Source organism: Macaca fascicularis, chromosome 1, assembly GCF_037993035.2.
Source record: "Macaca fascicularis isolate 582-1 chromosome 1, T2T-MFA8v1.1".
Classification (NCBI taxonomy): Eukaryota; Metazoa; Chordata; class Mammalia; order Primates; family Cercopithecidae; genus Macaca; species Macaca fascicularis.
Window position 1 is genome coordinate 174,682,484 of NC_088375.1, and position 16,265 is coordinate 174,698,748.

At 38.9% G+C, this 16,265-nt stretch overlaps 1 protein-coding gene across 2 annotated transcripts in view; it reads left to right on the forward strand.

The window, feature by feature from the left end:
• Positions 1 to 16,265, forward strand: part of C1H1orf87 (chromosome 1 C1orf87 homolog) — an 82,847-nt gene that overhangs the window by 64,038 nt on the left and 2,544 nt on the right. The window contains exons 10-11 of one of the 2 annotated variants that reach the window (XM_005543220.5): positions 7,831 to 7,910; positions 11,430 to 11,637. In XM_005543220.5, the coding sequence (XP_005543277.3) occupies positions 7,831 to 7,910; positions 11,430 to 11,637 (288 nt within the window). The remainder of the gene's footprint in view (positions 1 to 7,830; positions 7,911 to 11,429; positions 11,638 to 16,265) is intronic. The other variant, XM_005543221.5, reaches the window with a different exon arrangement.

Here is a 16,265-nt window from a genome sequence, read left to right on the forward strand (position 1 = left end):
AGATGAATGCAGTACATTTATAGACGTTAGTATTATTTATTAGAATTTCAAGTGCACAGTCACTTAGATCAAAGAAGCTCATAGCTGGGTATTTATTCTACTGGTGTCTCAACAAAAGAAACCTGTGAGAGTATATATATGTTTAGTGTAGCTTTTTTTGGTAAACATTTTTAAAAACAGAATTAACAGAAAGATCCTTTGGGGACTATTTAATTAAATTACAATATAACCAATTGATAAAATGATGCAGTTGTAAAATAATATGGCTGGGTTGCTACAGGAAGATTTCCAAGACATATTATTAAGTGAAAATTGTAACAATGCATTGGGGAAAATATTTAGCAATCAGCAAGTTTTAAATATGACAGGTGAAAAAATATGCATTGATATTAATCTGCTGTTGTAGTTTTTCTATTTACTACATCCATCAACCATTTACTGATTGCCTTTTGGATCAAAATACAAAGTACTAAATGTGTGTGTGTGTGTGTGTGTGTGTGTGTGTCCGGGATTAAATATATCAGTCTATATCCAGGTGGAAAAACCTAAGAAATCTTACTAGGTATTTCAAGCAGAGAGAATTTACTAAAGGGAATTGGTTATGTAAATACCCAAAGGTTGAAGGATAAAAAAGAATATGGTGAGTATATTCATTTCCCAGGGCTGCCATACAAAATACCACAATCTTAGTGGCTTAAAACAATAGTAGTTTATTATCTCACAGTTCTGGAGGCTGGAAATACAAAATCAAGGTGTACGCGTGGCCAGGCTTTCTCTGAACACTCTAGAGAAGAGTTATTTCTTGCCAGTTTCAGCTTCTAGTAGCCCCAGGCCTCCTTTGGCTTCTTATTGTGTAACTCCAATCTCTGTCTTTGTTTTCACAAGGCCTTCTCCTTTCTGACTTCTGTGTGCCTCTGTATCCAAGTGTTCCTCTTCTTTATCTTATAAAGACACCAGTCATTCTAAGTAGGGCCTGCCCTAATCTAGAATGACTTCATCTTAACTTGATGACATCTGAAAAGATCTTGTTTCCAAATAAGCTCAGATTCACAGGTACCAGTGATTATGACTTGAACATATTTTTGAGGACACAATTCAATCCACTACAGGGAGGTAACCCAGACACTAGTAACTGTAGAAAGCAGCTACCACCTTAAGGCTGAGGGAACATAGAAGAAGGGGTACTATTATCAGAATCTCATAGCTAGTGTCACCACACAGATGGTTCTAGGGTCTCCACGGAAATGCCAAGCAGCTGGAGGAAGGATTTCAGAGGGGATTCCATACAGCTGATTCTTGGACTGCAATATAGTTTAAGGCTCTAAGAAGGTGGCTGCACTTGGATATCTTACAAGGCATCGTATTTTCAATGAGGAGACCATTGAAGTGATGTCACGTGGCTGTTCACCTGACCTGAGGTTTCACACGTGGGTAGGGCTGAGAATGCTGAAAAACTATAGCAGTAGCTCTTCTGATGCTAGGTGGATACTTGAGTGACCTCACGTGGCTTTCCTCTGTGTGTGTGCATCCCTGGTATCTCTATAGGTCTAAATTTCCTCTTCTTAAAACGACACCAGTCAGATTGGATTAGAACCCACCCTAACAGCTTCATTTTTACTTAATCACCTCTCTAAAGGCCCTGTCTCCAAATACAGTCACATTTTGAGATTAGGGATTCAACATAGAAACTTGGGGTGGGGGGCTACACAATACCATAGCATATGGAATAGCAGAAAAATATGTAAAAAGATAAATTGAAGTCTCACACAACTAAATAACTACCTTATATTGGGACACTTATTTTATTTCTCTCTGACTCATTTTTCTCATCTCTAAAACGGGCAAAATATAAAAGAAAAATGCAAACCTACCCCATTGATCTTATAGGGTGATTGTGAGTCTGACAAACAAAATAGGCAACACATCACTAATTTTTATAGGCAATGTGTCACTCTCCAGAACCACAGAGTTGGGGTAGTGTTGCTGTTGCATTGCTGTTGTGATAGCTCACTGCTTATCTACTTAGTCGATGTCTTGGTCTCTTCTCGTTTCTGTACTGCTGGATCTATGATGATTAAATGCTCTTAAGCACTGAGTGAGCCATTTTTTCTGTCTATTCTTTTGCTCCACGGGTAGATATTATGAAAGTGAAGGAGGGGCATTATACAGAAACTAAAGAAAGATACTCCTTTTGGGTGTGTAGAACTGTGAATTTTCTCTTTCCTAGGACCCCTCTGCACTCAAAGATGCTATATGAACCTAATTGAGATGACTCATTTTATATATACTGCCTTTATTAGAAAATTTATATCATTAGGAATCATAAAAATCCTGGGAACTTGTTTTTCAATGTACATATAATTTTCATATAAATACTTAATATCTGTGACTTACACTAATGACAAGGAGAGACTACTTTCCAGCAAGCCAAACCTCCTGAGAAGAACAACTAGAAGATTAGATAACATACAAAATAATATTTGTTCGAAGACTCTTACTTGGAATTCAAATTGAACTACCAGACAGTAGGGGGAAAAAAGCTCTCCGTGAAAGGAGGTATCATACAAAAATCTCTTAAGTTTTTCATACAGTATGTCCAGCTTCAATTAAAAATTGCCATGGATGATGTAAAACAGGACATAGATTTTGAAATAACTGTAATTAATATGCTCAAGAAAATGAATGACAAGATGGGGAATTTTCAGCAAAGAATTTGAATCTATAAAAGGAATCAAATGGAATATCTAGACTTAAATTTATAAAAATTAATATTTAAAAGCTCAGTAGATGGGTTTAACAGATTAGACATCACTGATGAGAGGACTAGTGAACTGTAATATAGTTCAACAGAAAATATCCAGATTGAAGCATGGATGAAAAATTAGGTTGTAATACATTTAAAAGTATGTAAGAATCTGAGTACAGTGGCTCACACCCATAGTCCTAACACTTTGGGATGCCAAAGTGGGAGGATCACTTGAGCCCTGGAGTTTGAGACCAGCCTGGGCAACAAGGTAAAACCCTGTCTCTACAAATAATAAAGAAATTAGCCAGGCATAGAGGTGCATGCCTGTAGTCCCAGCTACTTGGGAGGCAGAGGCGGGAAGATCACTTGTGCCCATGAGGTTGAGGCTGCAGTGAGCTCTGGTTATGCCACTACACTCCAGCTTGTGCAAAAAGAGTGAGACCCTGTCAAAAAAAATATATGCAAGAGACACATAGGAAATGGTGACAACATCTAACATACATGTAACTTAAGTCAAAGAAAAATAGGAGAAAGAGAATAAAGATGAAGTTGAAGCAATTATGACTGAGAATCTTCCAAAAGTAGTAAAAGACTTTAAGCCACAGATCTAAGAAATATGATGAACTCCCATTAAGACAAATATAAAAAGAGCTTAGGCCCTCTAAACATGGTAAGGTCTAATGTCTAAAATAGTATTTCACAAAAATGAAGTATGAGCTCAAATTTGAATCTCTTCACTGTGGAGCCTGTGAATGAGAGAGGGGAAGAAGATCATGCAGAAAGCAAACAGCAGAGTTCCAGTATGACTGCTGACAAGGGAAGATTCAAAGGAAATGAGAAGTAGCATAAGAAGCTCATTGACACCCCTCAAACATTTCTTGAATACCTATCTATCATTCAAGAAAACAGAAAAATGGTGAAGGGTTGGCCTCCCTTTTGCTAAGGAAAAAAAAATACTCATACTAGTTACTAATTAGAACTACATCTATTGAAGGGACAGAAAAGCAAACGCAATTGGCTTAGACAATATAAAGATTTTGGTTTATTTAGCTGAAAATTCTGGCAGCAGCAAGGACTTCAAGAACGGTTTGATCTAGTCATTCAAATATCAAAATCAAGGATCTGCCTTCTTTCTGACTCTCTGATCTGCCTTACCTGCTGTTGGCATCATCTTCAGGCTCTATACAGTAGTCCCTCAACTACTTGGACATTCTGCAATAGCAAAATAGCTATGGTAGCTATGGCCATCGCATCCTCACAGCATGCTCTTTGGATAGGTGTTCTCCCAAGAAGGAGAGAACTTTACTACCTAAGAAACTGTAGCATGTATTTCTTCTCATATAGAGGCTCAGATTGAGTTTTATGTCCATCATTGAACCAAGACTGTGATTAGGTTACCATGATAGACTTAAACTAATCAGAGATCAAGCTTGGACTTGGAACTGGAGAGTCAATCCAACCAAACCATAGTGCACTGGGATGGGGTAGGAGCAGTTACTACAAAGCAAAACATAGTTGCTATCTTTAGAAGGGGATAATGAAGGAGGGAATCACCAGAGGGGAAAAAAAATGAATGCTGAAAAGCACACACACACACACACAAACACACAAACACACACACACAGAAATCAGCTTCAGTCAGATTGTGTGGCCCGTGGGGCCTTTTAGCCCTGTGAACACTTCACCCATTTCTCTTCCCTTTTCATTCTGCCTCACCCAGGCTCTGCTCTCAGTTATTGCTTGGTGCACCAATCACTCCTATCTCGTGGTCTTTGCCTTTGCTGTAACATTTTCTTCCAATGCTCTTTATCCATATATTTTCACAGCTTGCTCTCGTTTCTCCTCTGTTCAGGGTTTTATTTAAATGTCACTTCTTTAAAGAGGTCATTGGTGAATTCTCTATCTAAAATGGCAACTACCATTACTTTCCATCCCCCAGTCATTGGTTTTAGCTGTGGTTTATAGCACTTATCACTACCTGACATTCTTTGACGCATCTCTTTGTTCTCACCACCAGAATGCACACTCTATGAAGGAAAGATAGTGCCCAGCATATAGTAAGCACTTAAATGTTTCTTATATGAATGAATTAGTTCAAGCCACAGATGTAACCCTGCCTCTGTTATCTTAAGGAGGGAACTAAAATGTTCATTGCCTCAGTTTCCTCATCTGTCAAATGGGGATAATTTCTGCCTCGCAGGTTTAATTCTTTAGATTATGTGGAAATGTCTGTCATTTATAGATATTTGATATATATGAGTGTTCTTCTCACAAAAGCTTCATTCAGTAGGCCTACTGAAGCCAGAAGCTTTTATTAAAGTCAGTTGTTCTCTATCCTGGTTTTACTTTAGAATCACCTAGGGAATTTTTTAAAAAGTACTGAGCTGGGTTCTCACCTCCTGAGATTCTGACTTAATTGGTCTGGTGTTATTCCTGAGCACTGGTAATTTTTAAAGCCGCCCAGGTGGGTCTAACATGCGGCCAGTGCTAAAGGCTACTGACTTCAAGTCATTAGTGAGGGCAGACAGGAGCACTGGCTATGTAACTATCAGAACTCACTGGAAACCCTGTAAAACCTGGCCCTCCAACACCTGGAAATCTCTAGAAGCCAGCTTGGCTTATTTCCTCTGGTACAAATCTTCAACTGGCAGACTAGACAGATGGTTATTATTTATCCTTCTTGCTGTGTTAGAAAGAAAAAAACATAGCTCTGCCTCAGGTTTTTCAAACAATTTTTACATGTGCAAGCCATTACCTTTTTATATGCTATTAGCTATTAGGAAGGAGAAAGGGAAGCATAAAGGAGACCAAGTAGACTAGCATGTACTTTTTCCTAATGGAAGTTTTAGAAGTGCAGCTAGCAGAGAGGAATGGGGCTAGGACAAAGTTTAGGTTCTAGATCTTATTTTTAAAAGGATAATGTCTGGTACATCACAATTAATGTTAGTTTCTCTTCTCTGGGGAAACTCGATTTGCTTAAGGGTACATAATAATAATAACACAACAACAGATAATAATACCTTGAATTGAGCATCTTCCCTGTATTAGGTATTTTACATAGGATTTTTTTAATCTCCACGGTGTTATTGCAAATTTCTGTAATTTCACAAATGAAAGAATTAGGACCCAGAAGCTTGAAGCTGGCAAAGAGAAGAATCAGGGTTAGATGTTAGGTCTGTCTGTTCATCTCCTCCCCTTTCCTCAAATACTGCTTCAAGAATCCCTTTAACAGGAGAGCTGTATGATTCAGAGTATTTTGAACCTTTTATAATAAACAGAAAGCTTTTCTTTCACATAGTGGTTGAAATAAGCAGTAGCCAATGCTACTAGGTGATGATGGATTCTCATGACAACTTAAACGTTCAAGAGATCAAATAAGATCTGCCTTGAAGGGGCCGTCCTAACTGGATGCCATCATAGTCTTCATTTAGCCACTATTAAGGTTTGCTCTATATAGCATCTGGGGTAGATATGAGAGAATAAAGAAATACAGAGAAAAATCACTCCTCTCCCAGGATTAGAAAAGAAATTGGAAAAATGGCACTAAATACCTAGTGACTTTATTTTTCAAACTATGTATTAGGACACATGATCATTCATTTAGTCAACATGCATTCATTGAGTATTTAATTCTAATGAGGGGTGCTGGAGCTTCAAAGAAGATTATGAAACCACATGTCTTCTTCATCAAGAAACTGAGGGAGAACTTTTGTAATGATTCATTAAGTGTGATACTAAAAGTCCATATAATAAAAGACTTTTAAATTGGTATGTGAATTTATTTATAAAAACATCCTTACCTAGATAACACTATTAGTTAACATTTACTGAACACTTGCTGTATTTCAGATACTTGCTTTACACTTTCTAGTCCATTTAATCCTTACAATAGCCTATAGGTGTCATTATCCCCTTTGTACAGAAGAGGAAACTGAGGCACAGAGAGGACAACTAACTTGCTCAAGGTCATGCAGCTAACAAGGAACAAAGCCAGGAATCAATGCCAAGGCATCTAGCTCCAGAGCTTATACTCTCAACCACTATGGTACACTGTCTCTTTTGTTTAAAATTTATTGATTAAATCATTCATATTAAAAACAGTGAGACTCAATTTAGAAATAATATGCATTTGTTAATGGCATATCTGAATTATGCACTGAATAATAAAGCTGAGGCTCCCAGAAACCTGTGCTGTATGGTCATTACACAGACTTGCAAAATAAATAAGTCACCAAGTCAGATGGAAGGTACTGAGTGATCAATAAAGGATACCTACAGTAAGGCTTAGAGGATTTCCACAGGTCTTAATGTTTGTTTGTGTTTTGCCTGCATCCCATGGAAATCTCTTCTATTCATGAAGGCAGCAGCCTGCAGCAAGTAGTGCCTGGAAAACAGAATCCACTGGATTAGGGATGAGGCTGTTCAACCTCTTCCCGTCCAGTACCACTGACCATTGAAAGGAGCAAGGAAGGAAGATGAGAAAGGTTGTGCGTGGTCCTTTGGATGCACATGTGTGTAAAAGGAGGGACAGAGGTTCTTAAGAGGCAGGACCACAGGAAGACATCCCTTCAACTCCCTAAGTTATAAAAGCCTTTCTTAGGGCCTTGCTACAGGCTGTTGTCTCTGCTTTTCTAGAACTCTCTGCTCTGTGTGCATCACCACCATCATCTTTGCCTGGATAACTCCTCTTCAGTAGTGATAAGTGCTACAAACACAACTAAAACCAATCCTTCAGGTTGCAAATTTGTGTCACTTCCTCCAAAACCCCCACCACTGTCACCCCTGCCCCAAATAAGTTTAAACACTTTCCTATTTTCTCATATTTTTCTTTAGTTTTATTTATAGTAACTTGTGACTAAGTAATAATTTAGAGTCATTGTTTAACATCTACTTCCAAATCTAAGGTCCACCAGGGTGGGAACCAGGTTTTTCTCATTCATCAGAGTGTTCCCATTACTTAACACAGTGCCAACCACAGAGCAAAGCTTGCATTTTTTGTTGTTGTTGTTGACTGGTGTATATGTATGTATTAAACGAAGAGACAAAGCTAAACCCTTCCCTTTTTTTTTTTCATTCTTGTTCAGGGAAGAATGAAAAGAAAGCCCCAGCCCCTCCAACGGAGCCTGAAGTCCCTGAGATGTCTCAAAGCAAAACTGAACATATGGTATGCACCTGGGGCATATAGAGTTTGGGGGAAGGTTTTCGTGGATACTTGGCCTTTTCTCTGATGCTGGATGGGGCTCTCTCCTGTGGGTTTTGATTTTCTCCCAAACCCTTGATGTCAGACTATCTTTGCCTTCAAGATTCTCCTTGGGCAAAGAAGGAGGCAAAAGAACTCGAGTGTGGGTTAGTTTCTGTCCTTGCTGGTTTGCAGAGACCTATTACCATCACTTGGTGATGGGCTTGCCACCTGCCCCAAGAAATTAGACTTGTAGCACAGCACACGTCTGGGTGTCCTTCCAAATCTTGTGACCGATTCACAAACTGCCATGAAAATAAAGAGTGGTTATGAGATCTATTTTAACATCTTAATTTCAACTTCCAGAAACTAAGGGTGACCTTTTCCCCAGACATCACATTTTAAAATGTAATAGCCTCTCTGATTAAAAAGAAGAAAGAAAAAAAATATCTGGCAAGCAGTGAAAACCCATTTTAATATTCCCAGCATTTAGCCAGAAGAAGTTGTAGACAGAATTGAAAAACAGCCTGAGTTTTTCTGTTGTTGTTTTTTAAATGCCCGGATTAGAACATAATTCATCTTAAAATGACGGGAGGCCTCCTCATGCACTTCACACGTTGAAATATTTTAGAAAATAGTACCCATTTTGGCAAGCCTCTTGCCATGCAAGAAACAACAGCAAATGCTTTTCTCCTTGAGTGTTAAGTCTGTTGTGAATAAGATTATAAAAAATATACTTTGCTCTTTTATTTTGCCTCTTGTTTAAGGAATTTATTGCATCTCTGTGATAATTGATTCTTCTCACATTCCTGCACAAACAGAATTGATTGTCCCACTTTTTAGAAAGGGAAATTAAAGCAGGGGTCTGGTAAAGCAGTAAAGCAAGTTGCTTATTGTCCCTGAGGAAATCATTCATTCATTCACTTATTCATTCATTAAACATGTCTTGACAACCTACTGTGTGCCAGTCACTAGCCAGACCTCAAGGATACATTAAAAACTATCTCACAGGCCCAGCCTCTGGATCTCTGGTAGAGGTAATACTTGAAGCAGACATAGACAACATCCAGTAGGAGTGCTGTGATGGGTTGGGGAGCTACAAAGATTCACATCTTGCCCAGCCTGGGGCTGTTGGGGAAAGCTTCCACAGTAAGTAAACAATTAGCCAAGTCTTGAAGAATGAGTAAGAACCCAAACAATCAAGGCATATATGGCAAGAAGGGCTTTTAGAACACAGGTAACAGCATTATAATGGCAAAAAGGTATAAAACAGCTTCAATTTTTCAGGCTTTTTGTGGCCAAAGAAGAAGATATGTATATAGGACTAAAAGAAGATAAGCTGGGAAGATAAGCAAGAACTAGAATATAAATGGTTTTGTGTGCCAGGCCAAGGAATGTGAATTTCATCCAGATACAGTGGGACCAAAACAGTGAAGGATATGTTAGTTACATTGTTAGTTACTTGCTTAAGTCTGATTCAGATCCCTACAAATCTCCCCTTTCCCTTGTCTGCAGTGGTCAAAGAGAGAGTGTTGAACTATCTAAAGAAATATAAAACTACTTAAAATTAATTTCTCAGATCCAAGGGCACCTGTGATCTTTCTAAAATTATCCATCAAAATGTATGCAAATGTGTATTAGTCTGGTCAGATTTTCTAAAACTTTCATCTGATTTCTAAAGTAGTCCAATGCTCTAAACAAAGTATAAGAATCACGTGATCGAGACCATCCTGGCTAACACGGTGAAACCCTGTCTCTACTAAAAACTTCAAAAAAATTAGCCGAGCATGGTGGCGGGTGCCTGTAGTCCCAGCTACTCAGGAGGCTGAGGCAAGAGAATGGCGTGGATCCGGGAGGCGGAGCTTGCAGTGATCCGAGATCACACCACTGCACTCCAGCCTGGGTGACAGAGCGAGACTCCGTCTCAAAAAAAAAAAAAAAAAAAAAAAAGAATCACTATTCTAATTTGCTGTACAAAAACTTTCTGCTTTTCTCAAAATTGATTTTATCAAAGTAGAATTCTTTTTATAGGAATTCCTTAAAATGTACTGGTTGTTTGTCATCCATGTGGGTACAATTTCATATAGCATTCCATGATCTCAAACAAAAGAATTCTTTACATTCCCCAGCAGCAGCTTAATCCATGTTTGTTAACCAACTCAGAATTTGGCTTCTCATTGCACTTACAATTCTTTAGGTCTCTGGGATTCTCACAGCTTATATATGAGAAGTTTGAGGCAAAGGTACAAAATTGGAAAAATTCAGACATTTGAAAGTTGGGGGAATACAGATGGTATACAAAAGTTAGAGGCATAATTTTATGGTGAATTAGTTAGGAATATTTACATTGCAATGAACAAAACCAACTCTACTAACTTAATTTATTGGAAGAATAGAGAAGCATATTATGCTCCCAAAGGACAGAAATACAACAATGAACTAAAACCAGAGACTCTAACACCATCAAGACTTCCTATATCTTTTTTCTTCTCTCTGTTGTCAGTTTCATATTCTCTGTCTTTCTTTCTCAGCAGACAAGCTTTTTCTCATTTGCAGTACACAAAAGGGAAAACCTGCTAGAGTTCCAATATCTCACACAGAATCACCTCCATTTTTCTCTCACAAATAGTACCAAAATTCCTAGACAATGGATTTTTGGCTCATTTTGCAATAGATGCCCAGTCCTAAACTATGCAGATAGAACATGGCAGTTCTTTCTACAGCCGTGTGGATCAGCAGGAAGGGCAATTTCTGCAAAAGGTGAGCTGGGCAGATCAAATAATAGATGCCCACTCGCTGCACATGGTGAAGGTCAGAATGCCTTATATGGCACTGCTGGGACTGATGTGTCTATTTAATCCTAAAACACCTCTATTTGATACTGGCAATGAGGTTAGGACACTAAGATGAGATAGCCTTTATGCCCTGCTTCTAGTCTTAGGTCTACTATAAGATGTGTGTGATCTTAGTAAACCCCTTGTACTTTCTGGGCCCCAGCCTCCTTTGCTAAATGAAAAGGACTGGCAGACTAAGAGTGCTTTAGCATCCTTTAAAATGGACCCATAAGCCTAAGATAATATCACTATTGTTTCGATCATCTTTTGTCAAAAACCTCACACTCATGACCCAGAGGTATTTCTATCAAGAAGTATGAGCATTGTCTGAAGTCTACCCCCTGCACACCCTACTAGTACAAAACAGAGTAGAACATCATGAAAAGCCTCAGCCAGTTACAATGTTCTTTGCTTCATGCAAGTCAAAAATGAAAACTGAATAAACATCATGATGTCACCCTTCTCTTCAGACACACACACTTAACATGTTTGTATCCAAGATTTGGTAGATACGATCTTGTGGCACTGAAGATTTGAAGCTCGTCCTCTTAGCTTTCCAAAGTCAAACCTTGCAATAAATCTTGCTAGTTGTGTGGCCTCATCTTTGGCCAAGAGACTGGAGAAGCTCTGGGTGGTGAATGTGTTGCCAATGCTTTTGTTGTTTTGGTAGAAAACTCCAGAAGAGGAGCTGCAGCCAGAAAGCTCTCCTGCTGAAACTTCAGCCCGCAAAGATCCTCTGAAACCTTTAAAGATCAGGCCAGTCTCCCAGCCCTTTGTGAATCCAGCTGTGAAGAATGAGGCTGAAGAATGTGAGACGTGGATAGACAGGTTCAGGAAGCTGGAAAATGCCCTCTACCTGTGTGATCTGAGTAACACAGGTGAAATATGAATTGTAAAGCTGGTATAGCTTTCTATTTGTGCTCTAGTTTAAAAGTAGGCACCTCATTTTCTTTTGCCTCTTGAACAAATGATACAATTAATGTATAGATCATGTGCCCTGCACTGTGCTGAGCACAATCTGGAAATATGAAGACGAATCAGAGGGGAATCCCATACCAGGTTGCTTCTAATTTCTTTGTGTTCCCAATGCTTCCTACACCCTACTTCCAAAAAGTAAACCCACCATCCAGTTTTATAATTCTCCTGATTAAAACACCACAGAGACACCCCACTGATAAAAGGGTGAACTCCCAACTCCTTAGCAAGGCAAAGTCTGGTCCCTATCCACCTGGCCAATCTCTTCTCCTACTATTGATATTCTCTCAGCACGTCCTGCCCAGTCATAATGAATAACTTGCCTTGCCTCAAGCAGGCCTTGTCTCACACATGCCTGTGCCATTTATAACTCCCAGTCTTTCATCTGAGCTCTTTGTTTCCTCTCTACCTACCCCAACCCCCACCAACTCCCCATCTTGTCCCCCTAAACATCTTTTATGTTTGAATTCAAACACAATTCCCCTGAGACTCCCAGACAGATCTAGGTCAACTTTCCTGCGGCTTCTTAGAATTCTTTAACATCCATCATCATACGCAACATATTGTATATTTTTATTTGGGGACTTATTACCATCTCACCAGTAGACTATATTCCTTTTTTATCCCTGGCACCTTGCACAGTTTTGTTTTGAGGAAACAAATACATGAGCCAATGTGCGTAAATAACCAAATCCAAGATAGATGGTGATAAATGCTGTTAGAGGATGCTCTGGGGGCATTCAGAGAAAAGTGAATTTCTTCCTGGTGGGGTCATCATGGAAGACTTTGTTAATGTTAAATTGATCATTAAACTTAAAATGCAGTTTGGTCACAAAGGAATGAAGTAGCCTTTTCTGGCAAAGGTGCAAATGCTGTGTGTGAGGCTCCATGCAGGGTACTCAATATAGGGGCTATTAAAAAGAATGTTAAATGATAAAGATGGAAATAAAGAATGGGGCCAGATATTGAAAGATTTTAAATGCCAGATCAAGGAATTTGGAGTCAATTCAAATATAATGAGAGCACGGAGAGTTTCTAAGCAGAGGAGTGGTGTAATGAAGTTGTACTTCAGAAGGATCCTTGATGACTATGTGCAGAATGAAGGAGAAAGTGAAATAAGGGAAAGTGGAAAGGAAAGAGAGAATGAAGTCTAGAACCAGGTCAGAGTGCTGGGAAAAGGGGGAGCAGATAGAAAAGCACATTGTCCCAAACTGTCTTATTTACTTACATACTGTTTTTCATGAAGAGTTGGTGTACACATTAGTACTATCTAGAAGTAATCATATGACAATGGCAATGTCTGCCTTTTCATTCTCTTTGTGTGTTTTTGTTTTGCTTTGAATTTCCAAAGCAACTTAATTCTAGACCACAGGAAGTATAATTGCCATATAAAATCCAAGGACTCTTAATAATTATACCAAAGAGAAAAAAACCCTGAAATTTTTAAATGAAAGATTCATCTGGTTGAATTATAAAGTTATTTATTAAAAATCTGTTATGGGCCCAGCACTGTGTTAGAGGCTGAACCAAGAGGAAAACCGGAAAGGATGAGACATGGTCTCTGGCCTCAAGGAGCTTACCTTTAGGTAAGACACAGAGACCGGCAATAGTTCAATGCCAGTAAACAAACAAAATTAAAACACAACATTAGCTATTACAAATGAAGGCACATGGCTAGGCATGGTGGGTCATGCCTGTAATCCCAGCACTTTGGGAAGCTGAGATGGGAAGATCACTTGAGCCCAAGAGTTTGAGACAAATGAAGGCACAAATAAGAGTTCAAGAGTCAAAAGAAAAGTGAAGGTATGAAATGAGGCTCACCATCCAATGTGAGGCTGGGGACCCAGATAGGAAAGAGAGAGAGACCCAAGGGAGAGAGAGAACTTGAGCTGAGACTTCAGGTAGAATTTGGATAGTTGGACAGGTCATCCCGAATTTGAAGTCACCTCCTGCAAAAGTTAGAAAGTGCGGATGAGTATGATAGAGAAGCAAGTAGCAAGACAGGACTAGAGATGCACGTTGGACATGCAGTAAAGTTGAGAACCTATTATGAACCCTGAGGGATAGGATGAGGCTTCATTCTCTACCCAGTATGCAAACATACATGCAGATGAGGGCATAATGCAAACTGAGATGGATGATTTAGGGAAGGTACTGGAGAGAACGAGATGAAAAGTTTACTGAAATAACCCTGAGTCTGGGTATTCATACCAGGGCTATGAGAGTGGTGATGAGGTTACAAGCAATAACAAAACATTTTTTAAAAATGACATTTCGAAAGAAACAAATGCTTACTTGTGATAGTGGATAATGGATCATAAACTTAGTTGCTAAGACACTCTCCAAAGACTGGGAGCTTTCTCATGCTTCTGAACCGTTCAGAGGAAAAACGGAGTTTGTTGACTTTGGAGGCAGATTCCGACAGATTTGAAATGCCTTTCTCATGGCCTCTTCACTATTTATGCCTGTTTTCTCTGTTTCCATGAAATTCATTAGTTCCTCAACAGCCAAGGAATGTGTCAGCCAGATCTGGGAAAATCTACAACTGTCTTTGATGAGGAAAGAGGATTAACTGAGGTCACTTTGTTGGTTTATTAACCCACAGTACTTAGCAGACCACCATAGCCCCATTCTAGATGCTGAGCAGATGATACCTGCTTTGCCCATGGATGAATCACTATTCTTTATTATGTGCAAAGAAATATGTAGGCCAGCATGTTCTTCATCCAGGATGAGGACAGGCCATCCATCATCACATCAGTGCTTCTGGGAACCTACTGTGCTTATTCTCTAATGGGGGTTGTCAACAAAATAGACTTGAGGAGAAGGGATAAGGAATGACTATGAATAAATGGTCGTGTTTTCTAAAGACAAAAAAGAGTGGTTAAGATAAATGTCTGGGTGAATGTTGCATTTGGAATTTTCCCAGTGAACTAAAGGCTAAATAGAAAATGTTTTAGAGTTCAAGGAGGGAGAATGCAATGAGAGCCTTAAAGAAATTTCTCTGCATGAGCCTGGACTTTACATACACTACATCACTAAATCCTCATATCAACAACATGCTGAAGGGATTAGTATCCTTATTTACAGAGGAGAAAGCCAAACTCAAAGTGATAAAATAATAGCCAGTAAGATGGTGAGCCATAATTCAAGCCCAGCTCTCCGTGAATCCCCACTGCACCAAGTCCCATGACATACTAGAAAGAGCACACGATTTTGCTTGTTTTTGTATCAGAAGATTTAGATTCAAAGCCAGACTCCACCAGTTGTTGATCTGTAAAAGCCAGTCTCTTACATTCTCTTCGCCTGTTTCCTCATCTATAAAGTAAAACTGGTAATAATAAAATATACATCCCAGATTTGAGAAAGGATCAAATGAGATAAAATATTGAAAGTTCTTTGTGTACTGTACAATGAAGTTGATGTTAAAAAGGTTCTTATGGTTGGGTGCAGTGGCTCACGCCTGTAATCCCAGCACTTTGGGAGGCCAAGGTGGGTGGATCACCTGAGGTCAGGAGTTCGAGACCAGCCTGGCCAACATGGTGAAACCCCTGTCTCTACTAAAAATACAATGAGCCAGGCATGGTGGTGGGCGCCTGTAGTCCCAGCTACTCAGGAGGCTGAGGCAGGAAAATCGCTTGAACCCAGGAGGTGGAGGTTGCAGTGAGCCAGGATCATGCCACTGCACTCCAGCTTGGGCAACAAGAGCGAAACTCCATCTCAAAAAAAAAAAAAAAAAAAAAAAGGATTCTTATTATTTCTTTTATTTTGGTTCTGGTTAGAAAGGACAGGCTTTCCAACATTAAGATGGATTGTAAGGGCTATTTTATGCAGCTGTTCTGGACATCCCCTAATGACAGAGTAAATTAGACAGATACAAATTTCATTCAGTGGACTTTTTGTTTGACTCTAGGAATCTTCTATCAGTGGTAAAGCTTAGAAGATAGAAAATACTACTGTGATTCCTAGATGTATTTTTTAACATAACTTTTAATTTTTAATTAAAATACAAACTAAATGCCATATATTTTAATAATAAGCAATTACATATATAGTGTTGATATATTTTTTAAATAATGTTGATGATATAATTATAATTATCCTATAGTAAAATTTTACATTATTGAGTGCTTACTAGTACTGGATACTGTGTGAACTTAATATTTTATTGATTTTTGCACAATTTAATTATCCCTATTTTCTCTTTCTTCTTTCCCTCTTTCTTTCTTCTTTTGACATTTATTTATTTATTTATTTATTTATTTATTTATTTATTTGAGACAGAGGCCTCACTCTGTTGCCTGGGCTACAGTGGCATGATCATGACTCACTGCAACCTCGACCTCCCAGGCTCAAATGATTCTCTCACCTTAGTTGGTGCATGCCACCATACCTCGCTAATTTCTTTTTTCTTACAGTCATAAACATATTCCAAATCCATGTCTTATATTTCCAGAGGCAGGGTGAGGGGAAAAGGCCAAAGGAAGCAAACCTAGGCAGGACTGAGAGCAGCCATCCTATCCAGAGAACT